The 16,098-nt window shown below is 38.7% G+C and overlaps 1 protein-coding gene across 1 annotated transcript in view; it reads left to right on the top strand.

Annotated features, from left to right (window-relative positions):
• Positions 1 to 13,984, top strand: part of GNAI1 (G protein subunit alpha i1) — a 29,086-nt gene extending 15,102 nt beyond the window's left edge. Inside the window, exons 4-8 of the mRNA XM_066633075.1 lie at positions 407 to 564; positions 3,214 to 3,342; positions 5,268 to 5,397; positions 8,904 to 9,057; positions 11,421 to 13,984. Coding sequence (XP_066489172.1) covers positions 407 to 564; positions 3,214 to 3,342; positions 5,268 to 5,397; positions 8,904 to 9,057; positions 11,421 to 11,611 — 762 coding nt within the window. The 3' untranslated portion in view covers positions 11,612 to 13,984. The remainder of the gene's footprint in view (positions 1 to 406; positions 565 to 3,213; positions 3,343 to 5,267; positions 5,398 to 8,903; positions 9,058 to 11,420) is intronic.
• The last annotated feature ends 2,114 nt before the right edge of the window (positions 13,985 to 16,098 follow it).

Here is a 16,098-nt window from a genome sequence, read left to right as displayed (position 1 = left end):
GATGAAATGGTTGTATGATGCTTCCAAGGCAGTAGTATTTTAGAAATGTGTCCAAATTCTCAGGAAATGCTGGTTTTAAACATTGTACAGAAAAAAAATAGAATGGTTTTTAAACCTTCATAATTCTGTTTAAAGGTTTTTCTTAATTTACAATACAATCCTATGCATGTCTACTTAGAAGTAAGACCTATTGTGATCAATGGGGCGTACTACCAGGAAAATTTGTATAGGATTTCAGCCTTAGTGCATGTGATTTATTTGTCATGTTCCAAATTCACATTAACTTTTTTACTCTTTGTTGCATAGTAAACAGTCCTCCAACCATTGTGATAAAAAAAATAGATTATTTTTAGTAATGGACTAGAATTTCTTGGGCTCTTCAAAACGTTTTCCTCCTTTCTGACAGGATGATGCTCGACAGCTCTTTGTCTTAGCTGGAGCAGCGGAGGAAGGCTTTATGACAGCCGAACTTGCAGGAGTTATCAAGAGGTTGTGGAAAGACAATGGTGTTCAAGCTTGTTTCAACAGATCAAGAGAGTATCAGCTTAATGACTCTGCAGCATAGTAAGCATAGTACAAGAACTAAGCTGTCTGTCTCTGGTGTTCCTTAGGTAGCCCACAATTGTTAGAGTCATCAGACTGTTCAAAAGGCATGTCAGAAGCGAAATCACTTGAAATCCATTGAAAGATGGATCAGAGAGATATAGAGATGGATGCAATCTAACAGTCAGTTGTATATATTCAGTTACAGCAACTGTCCTTAAAATGGGACAGTTTTGCATTACAAAATATTTTTGTTGTAGCACATGCAAGATGTTGTCAGATAGCTGAAATGTAAATAATACAAAGTTATTAAAATAAAATTAAGAATGAATAGTATGTGTAGTCTGTCCACAATGAATAGCTGTTCTTAACCAAATAAAAATAATAATGGCTTTCATTTAAGGTACTTGAATGCAAACTAGTGTTACTCTGAAGTTTTAGAATACTGTATACTAGACTATACTAGAAAATTCCCTAGATCAGTGGCTCTCACACATTTAGCACTGGGACCCACTTTTTAGTATGAGAATCTGTCAGGACCCAGCAGAAGTGATGTCATGACCAGAAGTGACATTGTCAGGCAGCAAAATTTTTAACAATCTTAGGCTGCAATCTTTCCGACACTTACCCAGGAGTAAGTCCAATGTACTATCTTTGATAAAAGAATTTACATAGTAGCATGTAAAGGTACAGGTCTGTAACATTTCCCCAAATGCAGTCACATACCATGGTAGCATCAAGTCTAATATATTAAAAATAAAAGATTGAAATGAATGGGGACCCACCTGAAATTGACTCACGACCCACCTAGTGGGTCCTGACCCACAGTTTGAAAAACACTGCCCTAGATCCTGTTCAGTGGGATTTCTCTATCTCAAGTGCATCCATAGTAACGCAACTTCAAAATGATGTATGTGTATCACAGTATTTTAATGATGTCTTGCTGGTAGTTGTGTGTATATATTCAAATGATTTGAAGTCTAGTGCAGGAGTTGGGGTATGGCCAGGTTGAACACAAGACCAAGGTTCCTCATTTGCTACAGGGCCCACCCCAGCTTAGCCAAAAAAAGAGGCTCTCCACTGCTACTTCAGCTACCTAGAACCACCTTGTAAGCCACCCAATTTGACCCTGGGAAGCTGCTTTCGTAATGCTGAACATTGGATAGGATCAGCACATATTCTTCTCCGTCAGATCATGGCATGATTTTAATTTGGGAGTGGGACATTACGGAAATGAAAATTGTACCATGTGCTGAAAGAGTGCATGTGCAGCATCAAATACCTCCCTCACTCATCATTGCTGCTTCGACACCTGCTGCTTCAACACCCCAAATGCCATCTTTGTGCATAAGCTTGAACATTACCCCTCCACGATGTGGGGGGGGGGGGTGGTATGGCCAGGAACACCCTATCCCGCTTTCCTTTTACTTACCAGGATTGCAGCATGAAGCTTGTCCTGTTGTATGTTGCTTCTGTTTGATATGAACAGAAACAGTCATATCAAACAAAAATGGTGCAGAGCAGGGAGCCTACACACCACACATGTGGTAAGTAAATGAAAGAGAATGGGAGTGGGCTCCAAATCACCTGTCTGCCTACTTAGTACTTTGCAGGCATCAGAACATGGGAAGGTGATCTGAGCACAGCAGTCTTCCCCCCCCCCCCTTATTCCAATGGCAATGGAGGGGGAAGCTCCTTACTACTCAACATGCTCAGTTCTCACACGGAGTTGGAAGGAAATGCAACCCTTTGAACTTGAAATGCAGTTCGAGTGTAGAATAGGGGAGGTATAATAATAATACAAAATTTTTATACTGCCTTTCTCACTGATTCACACAATGAGTGAGAGTCTTACAGACCCAAGGTGGTTCACATAGGCAGGCTACCTGTAAACGTGGTTTTTACAAATTGAGTTTTTATAATGTTCTGTGAGAAACTCATAGAGCTCCTCATTTCCAAACGTCTTCCCTCATGTCATGGTCATCATTTGTTTTGCTGACACAGGTCATCCAAGCTGTCATCTGGAGCAGCCACAGATCTGCCAGGTGGTGTTCATCCTTGGCAGCTGACGTTCACACTCTTCCACGTCACAGCTTATTGCCCTGACTCCTTTGCATTCTCACAGCCCAGGGATCAACAGCGAGTATGGCTTCAGCTGTGTCAGTCTCTCTTCCAAGTCATGGCCAGAGTTATTCCCACTTTGCTTCTTTGGGCAGGCAGCAGGAGTTGGTAGCGAAGTGGTCCCTCCTCGTGCACTTCCTTTAAACCTTATATGTAAGGATAGAGCACAGGGAGTGATCAATGTAGCTTCTGTTCACGGTGAGCTGGATGGATGCAGTGGTGAACTTGAGGCGAAGACCACCCCAAATCACTAATCCTCCATCCTGATTGAAGCTGCATCATGTCAGTACTATTCTGGTTGGGATATCTCCTTGCAGAACTCTAGTTTCAGTCTAGTTCAGTCTAGTTCTATAGAAGTATATTTTTTTTTACTCAAATTTAATAGAGTTCTTTGCCATTGTCCATAAAAATATCTATTCTAGAGAAAATGTCTAGCATAAAGTTGGTTCTTATTGAAGGTAGTTTATTTTATAATTGCTTGTTTGTATTAAATGTGTCACCTTACTGCCAAATCTTCAATTGTATGCAATATTTCTTTAATATTTGCAGCTACTTGAATGACTTGGATCGGATAGCACATACTAGTTACATCCCAACACAGCAAGATGTCCTCAGGACTAGAGTAAAAACTACAGGAATAGTTGAAACTCATTTTACCTTCAAAGATCTCCATTTTAAGTGAGTAACCATAAGAAATGTTAGGTATATTTAGTGTGTATAATTGATATAAAATAGTAAATACAACTTTTATTTTGCAAGCATATATACATTCCACGCTTCCTTTGGAAAATGGAATGCAAAATGGTATAAATGTATACCAAGTATGGAATACTAAGGTCAGTTACCCTACTTTTTTTAGAGAAAAAGTTTTAATGCAAAAGTATTGATCAATATCTGTCTTTTAATACTTGGAGTAGAAATGGTGCACGTGTAATCAAAGGTCCCAACTGCTGAAAACTTAAAAACAAAATCCTTGACTCTTGTGAGCTTCTGTCTTGTTGGACTGGAACTTCTTTATGCTGCTTTTAGTATTGTTTGAATGTGGTGTTTTGCCAACCTCTCTTAAGCCTGCCCACTCCTCCATCACAGCAAAAATGCTCCTCACAACTTCTGTTGGTAGACAGTTCCATGTTTTGGCTTGGAGAATGTAAGAACAATCTGAAGAAAATATGGAATGTGCCTCTTTTCCAGGAAATCAGAATCCTGCCATCTTCAAGCAGCGTCTTGAATATTGGAATTAATTCCATAGCCCAGGGCTTTTCAAGCTGGGGCGTTGCGACGTCCTGCCTGTGGGCCCTGACCTGTTTCCCCTTAAGGGGCAAGGCTAGGCTGGAGGCAGGGAGGAGGCAGTGACACAATCCCCAGGATCGTGGTGCTCAGGGGGGCTGCAGGGGCTTGAGTCCACTTACCTGAGCCGCCTGCAGCCTCCCGGGGTGCTGGGAGCCCTGCACGACCTTCTGCAGGGCTCCCTACAGCTTTGAAAGCAAAAGCGGAGCAATCGCACACCGCCTCTACTAAAGCAGAAGTGGAGTGTGATCGCTCCACTTTCACTTCTGAAGCTGCGGGGAGTTCTGCAGAAGGTCATACAGGGCTCCAGCGCATCCAAGCCCCTGCAGCCCTGCTGAGTGGCACGATCCTGGGGATTGCGCCACTGCCTTCCTGCTGCCTCCCCCCACCCCCGCAAGAACTTAGAGCGGCTCAAACTCTCCCTGAGCGTTTGAAAACCACTGCCATAGTCTATCTGAAAGGTGTACAGTATTTCTATAATTTTTGGGAATAGTGATCATATGCACATTGAGAACAATAGTAGCCTTTTAAGCTGCATTTTGCTTTTGTAAGATGTAGTGTAGATAAGATAAAATATCTAAAAATGATTTTTCCCTCCCTCTCTTCTCCAGTTTAGCAAAACATTATTTCCCCATGTGTTGTGTACATAGAAAAAATCTAGTTTTTTGATGGGAACATTAAATGTTCCGCTTACATGCATTTCTTCTATATGTCTTACATTTCTTTGCATTGCTTCAACCCGTGTGTGGCAGTTCTACTGTTGTAAAAGTAGTGTTCCTTCTGTGTTATTTCCTTTGGATACAGCTTTTGGATTGCTGTTTGGAGAGTGATAGAATTGGCAGTTCTGAGCCATTACTTTGAATCTGGACTCTTTGAAAAGCCCCATCTTTGCAACAAGTTTAATTTTTAGCACATAAATAGTTATGGTGTTATAAGGCAGTTGCTACTTGATCTAGATGTGAAGCAAGTATCAAATCATAAAGTGCTGATAGTTTATCATAGGTTGTATAACTTATTTTATTTGCAAATGGTTGAGCACAACTTCTGATGGTTAAACTATCAGATGTACCATTTAAAAACATGACCCGTGTTGAGCTATAGATAATCTGTACAAGCAAGCATAGAAACGTGTAATTTAGTGTTCTGTTGCTACATTTTTGCAATCCCATAACTCAGTTTGTGGAAGAAAGTTTTAAGTTGTTAAAGTTTTGATAACCTTTGCCTTCAAATATTGCTGATCTAATTAAAGGAAATGTTCATGAATTTGGGAAATAATCGTCTCTTAAAATTAACAATTGTCACTTTCTGTTTTGCAGAATGTTTGATGTAGGGGGTCAAAGATCGGAACGGAAAAAATGGATTCACTGCTTTGAGGGAGTTACAGCCATAATTTTTTGTGTGGCACTTAGTGATTATGACTTAGTCCTTGCTGAAGATGAGGAAATGGCAAGTAACCCCATTTTGAAAGCAAAGTACTGTGTGTAGTAATAGCAACTAACATTTTGAACCCCTGGTCCCCAAACCATTGTTTTTGCCTCTCACTTTCCATAGATATCTGTTACTTGGAAGAGGTAACTCTATCTTTTTATCAAGTAGTTTCAGGAGGCTCACTTTCATTTCATGATTATAAAATAATAACTTGAAAATGTAGTGCCAAATTCAGTTTTCTAAACATAAACTTTCTGGATTATGGTTACTACATGTACCTTTTCATTCTTCAGAGTCTTCTAAACCCTGTTTAGCAGAAACCTGTTTAGTCAGAAACATAGTCATTTGTGTCTAATAACATCAGTTCATAATTCTATTCATACAGAATGTGGCTAAGTTGTGAATTTAGTTTTATGTTGTCTTCCAATAAATTTAGGGCAGAATTATCTACTAAATTGTTTTGCTTCCAGCTAACTTCTTTCCAAGTCAAGGAACAATTGCTCTAATAATGATAAAGACATTATATACTACAGTAAAACTTTATAGTCCAGTTCAATATCACAGCCTTCATGGTTCATGGGCTTTCAGGCTTGCATGGATAGTCTTCACCTTTCCTCTTTCACATGTTCTAGTTCACAACCTCATGTTCTGATTTGTGATTACTGTAGTTTACTATGACATCCAAATTTGGCAAACTGTAGTTAAATCACTACAGTTACCTCAAACTATAGTTACTTCACATAGGGCACAATCCTAACCAGGTCTACTCAGAAGTAAGTTCAATTTTCTTCAATGGGGCTTACTCTCAGGTAAGTGTGGTTAGAATTTCAGCTATAGTTACCTCAATTACCTCAAATCATAATTTGTTTCTAAAATAGAATTGGAAACGGAATTTCAATTCTGTTTGGTTTGTGGTAACCATAGTTCATCTGATTGGGTCACCACAGCAAAATTTAGTTATCATACATCAGGAGATGAGAGACTGTACTGGAGCATGAAGCTCAAAGCCCAGCCAAACTATGGTTTGGTCATGATGTCTGAATGAGACAGTTATATGATTAATAGTGTTTTTAAAACAAGGTTGTGGAGTTAGTACCAACTCCACCCAAAAATTGCTTCTGACTCCACAACTCAGAGTCTGTACCTATTTCATAGCCCTGGTTTTAAAAGGTCATCATAAAACAATTGACGTGCCTTGTGTCCCATATACAGTACAACTTGTTCTGTTTTTTACAAACCGAAATTCTTAAATATTGAAAGTATAAATGAAATGATTTTGTCAGTTTTGCCCCTCTTGAAGAGGACATAGAGACTAACGAGTTTACAGAAGAGAATTAATTCCTTTTGTGCTTTTCTTTCTTTGTTCTTTGCATTTTTGCATTTCCTAGCTCTAAAAGAGTAGAGGAAAGTAGGAGAAAGTAAGCAGGAGAGAGATCTCTTGTAATTCTGTTGCATGCTCCTTGCTAACTTTTGCTTTTCCAAGTCCTGATGTAGCTTTGAAAAGCAGAAGGGGAGATACATCACCATATTCTGGCTCTTCTTCTGCCTCCCATGTTGCCTTTGCACTCTGTGTTTTACAGGGGATACATAAAGACATTATTTTGAATACTTGTATGCTGCTTTTTTCCAACAAAGAAAGCTCACAAAGCAGTTTATAAACAGAAAATAAATGGTTCCCTGTTCCCAAAGTTTTCTCTACCTAAAATGATGAACAGCAGCGTAAAGCCACTGGAAAAGATGCCATGCTGGCAAGTATAGTAGCAGTTTCTTTGCCCTGGTAGGCAAAACAGGACCATCATTTTGAAAGGTGCCTATTTGCCCAGATAGCAGGGTCATCTTTGTGCATTTTTTCTCTCTAGTTGGATTGAGAGAGAAGTGCACAAGAAAGAAATCTTTCTTTGCTTAGCCCTCTAGTGTGCATGCACACACACAGGAGACATGTGCGCACACTAGAATGGGAGCAGGACATAGAATTGCGTTCTAGTATACTCTTCTATCTCTCTTACCTTGCTCCAATTATAATGTAAAAAGAAAGAAGGAAAGGGCCATTTACCAGCACCTAGTGGTTTTCATTTCCTTCATCTTCCATCAGTGGTTTTGTGTTTTTTTTAAGAAAATGAGTACTGGCCAGGAGTCTAGTTATATGCTTTCCTTCTCCAGCTAGCTTTTAAAATTCCTTTCTGATCAGTGTAATGAGTGCAGTAGCAAATGCAAACTAGTGATCCTAGAGTCCCTTCTGATGATGTTGGCAACATCGACACTGCTACAACTTACTGCTTTTCTGTGCTGCTTTTGTAACGTTGAATGATCCAGGCCATGTAGAATAAGCCCACAAATGCCAGATTTACTCAGTTTTCTGAATGATACAGGTGGAGCAACTTTATGTGATAGATAGAACTTCCAAAGCTACTGGAAAGATGTAGGAAGGGCATACATTGAACAACTCACACACCATTAGGTTAAGAGCAGAATAAGCTCTAGTCTGTGTTGCTCTGTATGTAGCTCTGGAAAAAAAAATGAAGTCCTTTGGACTGCCCTCTTACCCCGACCCACAGTTTATAAGTAACCGTGAGAAAGCCAGCCATGTGGTAGCTTACTGATTTTTGTAAGTTTGGAAAGATAGCACATTTACAGCACAATCCTGTTGAGATTTCTATGGTGCAGTGCAGTGGCACTGAAATGGCCTCTGCTGAATCCAGTGCAGGAGTAGACTACTGGTGGTCTCCCTGAGGGGTCATTTGACCCCTTCCCCCGGGGTACACCCCAGCAGCTGCTATAGAGCTGTTTGGGCTTGCACCAGCAAAATCACAGGCGCAAGTCAAATCAGTCCCTTGTTGGGAAACCATTCCCAGAAAGGGGGACAGGATATGGTGGTAGCCACTTTCACCATTCACACTCCCCATCTGGGCCCATTCCACCCCCTTCTTACCTACGTTCTTCCCCTCCGCTGGCCCAAGGGAAGCCTGCCTGCTCTTTTGGGCACAGGCCTTCAACTGGTGCCAAAAGGCCAGTGCAGGTCTTTTCACCAGTATGACAAACCTCCGCGCTGCTACCAACGTGCCTTACAGCATGTTTGCAACAGTGCATGTACTTGATCCAATGGTGCTGGGTTGGTTAGGATTGGGCTGCCCATAACCAAGATCAGCTTCCACTGAAAGTTAATCAGGGTTAGAATATGTACTTTTCACAGAGAGAAAAAAAATTGCTGTGAATTAATATTGAGGTTTGATTAGGAGATTCAATTCATCTATATTTAAGCAGTTTGAACACTAATTACATAGTACAATTTCAAAGTACTTGGGTTGATCATTTGAGCCCATTGTCTGAAATTTAAAATCACTCAAATAGAAATGAATTTTTAACCTACTAGTTTACCTGACCACTTCTGTTCCTTTGGAGAGTTAAATAACTGGAAGAAGGTTTTGGCACTCATGGTTTTAAAAGAAAGTATTTTGGGTTTCCTGGTGTTAGTGTGGAAAGAAAAGAGGGAGAGCTAACACATATATCATTTCTTTCAATTTTAGAATAGGATGCATGAGAGCATGAAATTGTTTGACAGCATCTGCAACAATAAATGGTTTACAGACACATCTATTATCCTCTTCTTAAATAAGAAGGATCTCTTTGAAGAAAAAATCAAAAGGAGTCCTCTCACAATTTGTTACCCAGAATATTCAGGTACTTTGTTCTCATGTTTTTAATGCAAAAAAAAAAAAGATAAAAGAAAATATCTTGAACTGTTTTCTCCATTGTCTGTTATTCCCAGAGATTTCAATCTTGTAGTGATAGTTCTTCAGTAAGATTTTGAGGGGTACTGTAGTCCAGATGTGTTATACCTTTTTCATGTGGAGGGCCGAAGTTAGCATTCATAGTGCCTGCTGAAGGCCGTAAGTGAAATAATTAAGCAGAAAGTGACATCATGAAGCATATGATGGCCAGAAATTAGCACTTTGTTCTCACATAGAAACTCATTACCTGCAAATGACAAGAAAATGCAAGTTTTGTTCATGTTTTCAAAATATGAGAGAACCCATTTATAACGTGGTGGATAAATTGCCTCTGGGGGCTGCATTGAGCCCATGGCTTTATGTTTGACACCCCTTCTGTGTAGACCACCATTTTCAACCGCTGTGCCTTGCCACACTGGTGTGCCGTGAGTGGTCTACAGGTGTGCCACAGGAATTTGGGAGAAGGCCATTTATTAATAGCGCCAATGGGAGATGTGATTCCCCCCCCCCCCGGCAGCATGGTGTACCTTGTCAATGGTGAAAAAACTGATGGTGCGCCTTGACAATTTTAGTGCCTTGTCAGTGTGCCGTGAGTTGAAAAAGGTTGAAAATTGCTGGTGTAGACCATTGGCACTGATATGTAAATCATATAATCTACTCCAACCTTTTACATAAGTCAGTGCATTATGCTAATACTTTGTATAATTTTGTTATTGGCTTAAGTGGTCTATATAGACTGTCTGTGTATTTCAGTGTTTGATCACAGTTTGAATTTGGCTCATTAGTTCCCAAATTTAAGATAATTCTGAACTTTTTTCATAGTAAAAAATGAAGCCAATGATTTTCATACTGTCTTCCATTAACCCTGTAGTTGCTCAAAAATTTATCAAATACTCCTCAATGAGAGGACCACAATTTCAGGCAGTTTTCCTAAAAAAACAAACTTGCCTTATATTCCTGCCCTTCTCTTTCAATGCATAGCTTCAAGGGACAGTGTCTTCCTTGGAAAATTGTACACTTTCAATCCATGCACAGCAATAGTGAGGCTCCAGAGACCTAGCCAATAACCCTGTTTATGTTTACCATAGAACATGATTTAGAGTTCTGTATAATGGGCTTCATTGACAGACACTAGGAGGTTCTTAAGCAGATGAGTGAGTCCAGTGAAAAGTATTATCTGAAGACAGAAAATTTGAAAAACACTGTGTTAAAATAACAAGCAGTGTGATGATGGCAAGCTAAATATGTACTGTATCCTGTGTAGAAGGATATCACATTTTAATAGATTTCATCTTATATTTTTTCAGTTGTTTCCTGCAAATGATCTATTAATCTGACATTAACATGGCTAAGTTCAAAAATAAAAATGCCTATAATTGGGTGTAATTACTGAATTCATATTTATATTCTATACTTAACTACAGAATATAGTTGGAGTTCTGTTCCACTTCTGATAAGAGAAAGCTCTAAATGATTTAAATAACTTCAAATTATTCAAGCATTCTTCATTCATTATTTCCCTGTCTCTTTTTTTTTATCTGCTTCAAATGACAGAGAATCAGTATTTCTCATCTTAGTGCAGTGGTTCTCACACATTTAGTACTGGGACCCACTTTTTAGAATGAGAATCTGTCAGGACGCACCAGAAGTGATGTCATGACTGGAAGTGACATCATCAAGCAGGGAAATTTTTAACAATCCTGGGCTGTAATCCTAACCACACTTACCCAGGAGTAAATCCAATTAACTATCATTGTTAAAAGCATATAGATAGTAGCTTGTTAAAAGTACAGGTGTGTAACATTTCCCCAAATGCAGTCACATACCATGGTAGCATCAAGTCTAATTTATTAAAATTAAAAAATTGAAATGAATGGGGACCCACCTAGTGGGTCCTGACCCACAGTTTGAGAAACACTGTCTTAGAGGGTTTAAGGTAAAAAAGGCAAAGTTTACACTTTAGGAAGATATATATTCCAAAAATGCCATCTGAGACAAGAACGAATGTAATGTAGAAAGTGTCGATGGCAAAAGCTGCAATCCTTTATACAATCTGATTGCATTCCGTAGGACTTACTTGTGAGTAGACATACTTAGAATTGCACTTAATCAACTAGACTAGAGTTTTTTACTTTGTAGTTATAGCTCAAATGTCTCAATATAATTTTTAAATAGAAATTCCTCTTAATCATCTTCCTTTGAACAAATTGACGGAGTAAATTGACAGACAAGCAAAAAATAGCTGGAGATATAAACAATTCAGAAAAAGTAATATTTTAGAATTTTGTCTTCTGTATTTTATCCCCCTTTTAGGCTCAAATACATATGAGGAGGCAGCTGCATATATCCAGTGTCAATTTGAGGATCTGAACAAGAGAAAAGACACAAAGGAAATCTATACTCATTTCACATGTGCTACAGATACTAAGAATGTGCAGTTTGTCTTTGATGCTGTAACTGATGTCATCATAAAGAATAACCTGAAAGATTGTGGCTTATTCTAAATGTTTTTATCACACATCAGGTTTTTTTCTTGTGTGCAGTAACCAAATGAGAGAGAGACAACCTTAACAAAAAAAAGACCATGAATATGTTTATGCAAGTGTTCTTATTTATGTAATCTGATTTTTCTGGTCTTGGGTTAGGTTGATGAATTAGTTCACTTGACTCAAATCTGCTGGTTTATGTCGTAACAGATGCAAAACATAGCCAGACCAGTATAGTAAGTATGTGCTTATTAAAACAGCTTTATTTATGTTTGTTGTATAGATTGAAATGACAGGCAACAATCAAAAACTGTCTGTTTACTTGTGACTGTTTATGTATGTTTATATAAACATTGAACAGAATATTTTAATAATTTGATATGTCCTATAGTTGAATTGCTTTTTATGTAGGACAAAAATTTTTGCATTCCTGATTTTTCATTATTTAAACAGCCTTTAAAAAAATCTTAATTTTCCATAATATGCATGTTGCCTTTTTTCTCTTAGACTTTATCTGCACATCTGTAATTTAGTATAGTAGGCTTTTTATTGTATAAAACATCCTTCACACTTGCTCAGGATTAAATGGGAAATGACACAACCATTTTTCCCAGAGTTCATTTAACTCAAATTTTATCTTAAGAATAATTTTTAGAAACCCTGTTCAGTTGTTTCAAAACTACAGCAGTTGGAATGAACCATTCTCCTATCTTGTATTCTTCTGTGAGAGAAATATGGTTTGATTCAGCATGTGGAAGCACGGCACACTTTATAGGATATGCACTTTCCCATACACATTTTTTTACTTCCTTCTGCTGTTGCATGTCTGCATCTCTGGACTGCAGTTTATTTTTGTTAGCTAGTAAGTTTTTCTGATGAGGAATACTAAAAGGAAAGTGTTTAGAATTAGTCGGGGAGACAAAATAGACACTTCAAAATGTCCTGTTGCTTTACATCTACAGATTTTTTTCCACCTTTTCTCAAGAAGGTTGGCTTCTACCTTCATCTTTAACACATTTCTTTAAATAACACTTTAAATAACACTTAAGCATGGATAATTTTTCACTCAGTTCAGTAGATTCAGTATCAACTACAATTAAAAATTATTTGCAAACCAGTTATACTTTCAGAAGGAATCTATCCCAGAAGTATCTGCTGTATCACATTAACTTAATGTTGAAATTAACCCAGGAGCTAGGATCCAGAGAGACATAGATTCCACACATACACAATGGGCAAAATGTGGCACAACTTTTTCTCTTTTCTAGTGGTAGCATGAAATGATGCTATGGAGGGCCTCTGACCTTTTGGGTAACACTGTGACTATACTGCTGGAAAAGCACCATGTAAGTACTGAACTCAGTACATAGAACTTTGGATCCTGGCCTGTGTAGAATCGATTGATGTTTTCTCAGTAACAGCTTCCATCTTTACTCCTGAAGGAGGCAAATTGCTTCTTCTGCAGTGGTTTGCCTGGTCAGGAATGAGATCTGCTTCATTAAGGAAAACAACAAAACATCTCAAATGAAGTTCTCGCTTTTTTGTGTTGCACTGTCCTCTACAAGTGTTATAAAATAGTACAGTACTTTGAATTGCAACTGTATTGTGCATTATCTTATGGGTAATGTAAGCAAAGAGTTTTTTTAAACATACATATATACAGGAAATAAGGGTTTGTTGTATCTACATTTTTGCATCGATTTATTTTTGTCAACTAAAATAAGAACATACAGTAATTATATTGCAAACATTGTTTTGCATTGGTATACTGGAGGACTCATACAACAACACATGTTAACAGTTTCTTCTCCTTCCCTTTTTGCAAAGCAAGGAGAAATTCCTCAGAAACAACCTGTTTGGTATTATGCATGGCTCAAGCAAAAGTTTAAGGCTCCCATCCTATGCACATTTACTTGGGAGTAAGACCCACTGACATGGTACTTCTAAATAGGTATACATAGTATTACATTGTAAAGAAAGGGAAACTGAACAGGTGTAAATAGACTCGGGGCACAATCCTAACCAGGTTTACTCAGAAGTAAGTCCTATTTTGTTCAATGTGGCTTACTCTCCAGAAAGTGGGGTTAGGATTGTAGCCAAAGTTTAAGTATTATTGGCTCCAGAAATTGTTTGTGTACACTTGAACACTTAAGAGTTGTGTGTCATGTATAACTCTGGCATTTAAGTATTTGGTAGTAATTGTACCTATGTCCTTTACATTTTGTACATTACTGCATTTTTAAAGAAACCAGATAATTAAACTAAGGGGAAGATTTCAATCTATGTTGTGCCTTGCCTTGAAAAATATTTTTTTTCATAAATTCAGCTAATAAGAACCCTTCTGTTACCTTAAGTGAAACTGAAAGAAAATAAAATTGAAGCAAATTCAAACTCTTGTGTGGAAATGCAAACACAGCTTTGTGGCAATTGCTGTTAAGTACCAGAATAACAATTTATGATTGACCATTGTCCTCACACATCACATTTGGGATTTTTAAAGGATATTTTCAATATGTTCTAATGCTAAACATTTAACACCTTTTCTTTCAGTATGAGAACATATTGAAAACAGCGTTTTACTCTGTTGCTTCCAAAGACATTTATTGCCTAAAAATTGAAATAAATCTTGAAATAAAGGAGTAATTAACATAAGGATTATAGAATGCCTGATAGAGCCCAGGCATCTCAACTAAAACAAACAAATTTGCAGTACCAATTTTAGCCAGGCAATTTACTCCTAATGAGGCTTGCAGACCTTTTGGTAATGAGACTTTGAGAGGAGATGACAGGACTATCAACCTTTTCACCTTCATAGTGTGCTGTGTTGACTGACTGCCAACAAGGCTACCGTTCTTGCTTTCAAATGTGAAAGGTAAGGACTTTAGCTCAAAGATTATATATGAAGTCTCCAAGCAATCTCCACCTGACAAGTGTAATGGAAATGCATAAGATCCCTCAAGGAGATGGGGTGTTAATGTGGTGTCAACAGTGGCCCCTTGCCCTGACAGGTTTGGGAAGCATGGGGTTAAAACCTAGGCTTTTAGCAGTAGGGGTGTCATACAGCTGCAGCCAGTAGAGGCAACAAGGTTTTCAAGGATTAAAAGCAGCACTTGAAGAAGGGAGAGTTGGTGGGTGTAGAAGGAAGAAGTTGGAGAGACTTGAGAGAGCAGAAGGAAGGAGCTTGGAGGAAAGAGGATCGACAGACTAAATGGACTGACTGAATGAGCGGACACTACTGGAGACTGTTGTGTGGCTGCCATGCCCAGGAGCTGCTGGGAACCAAGGTGTTGCTGCAGCAGTCAGAGAAGTGAAGGCAGGAGAAACTGCAGGTTGATCAGGTGAGCTGCCCTGGTGGTGGGGTCCAGCAGAGCTTTCTGCAGGATTAGGGCTATTATGATTGAAGAGCTTATTTAAGCTAATAAACTTAAAGTGGGCATAAGTTCTCTAAACCAAGTTTGGAAAGGGAATTTGGCAAAACAACTTCATCACAGGCATCCCCCCATATTTGCAGAGGTTCCTTTCTGGAATGCCCACCACGAATGGAACGAGAACACTCCCACCCTCCAGAGGGGAGGGGAGATTCATGCCCCTTTCCTCCAGTGGGTTTACCAAGCCCAGCAGAGGCTGCATGCATTCACTGGGCTCAGATTGACTGTAGACACTGAAAAAAACACTACTTCCAGTTTTTCATGAAAACTGGAAGTGACTTTTTAATGCCTTATAAGAGGTCTGGGGAAGCAGGCAGAGATTGCTTGGAGACCTCATATCTCATATTTGAGCTAAGTTCCAACCTTTCACATTTGAAGCCTGGAAGGGCTTCCCTGGGCCACCCTATGCTTTATAAGGCAATAAAAATGTCACTTCTCGGTTTTCACGAGAAACTGGAAGTAGCGTTTTTTTTCAATGTTTCCTGTCATTCTGAGATTGCAAGCAGACATGCATGGCCTCTGCTGGCCTCAGAAAACCCTCTGGATGGTGTAAGGGGCCCCATGGCACTGATCCACAGATACGGGATTTGCTACAAATGAAAGCTGGATTTATGGATTGATGCTCTTGATGTATTTTCATAGAAGGCATCTTGTCTTCAGGTATTATCGGCTATAATGAACTGCAACCACAACTGCTTGTAAATTGTCTAGAAAAACGCATAATCAATAGAACTTTTCCAAGTATAGGCTTGCTATTTTTTGCTCAGGCCAATTCATGAGTTTGGCTAAGCACAGAAAATGTTTGAGTATTGTCTTAACCTTCAAATGCAGCAAGGGGATTTGGTAAGGTCCAGGAATCAGAAAGCAGCACTTCCAAGATTCTTGCTGATTTCCTTGTTTTTCTCTCTGTCTAATGTTTTGCAAAGTAAGCAAATGTATTTTCTTAATATGTAGAGGTTGATTTTCTTGATGGGAGAATTTGGGGTTTCTTGGAATAGAATTTTCACTTTTCTGTGTGTATTCACTACCAATCTCACATGTGCAGGAGAACTTGGCTGCCACTACCCTAATAATAAT

This window comes from Tiliqua scincoides, chromosome 7, assembly GCF_035046505.1.
Source record: "Tiliqua scincoides isolate rTilSci1 chromosome 7, rTilSci1.hap2, whole genome shotgun sequence".
NCBI lineage: Eukaryota > Metazoa > Chordata > Lepidosauria > Squamata > Scincidae > Tiliqua > Tiliqua scincoides.
This window is presented reverse-complemented; position numbering and strand designations above follow the sequence as displayed.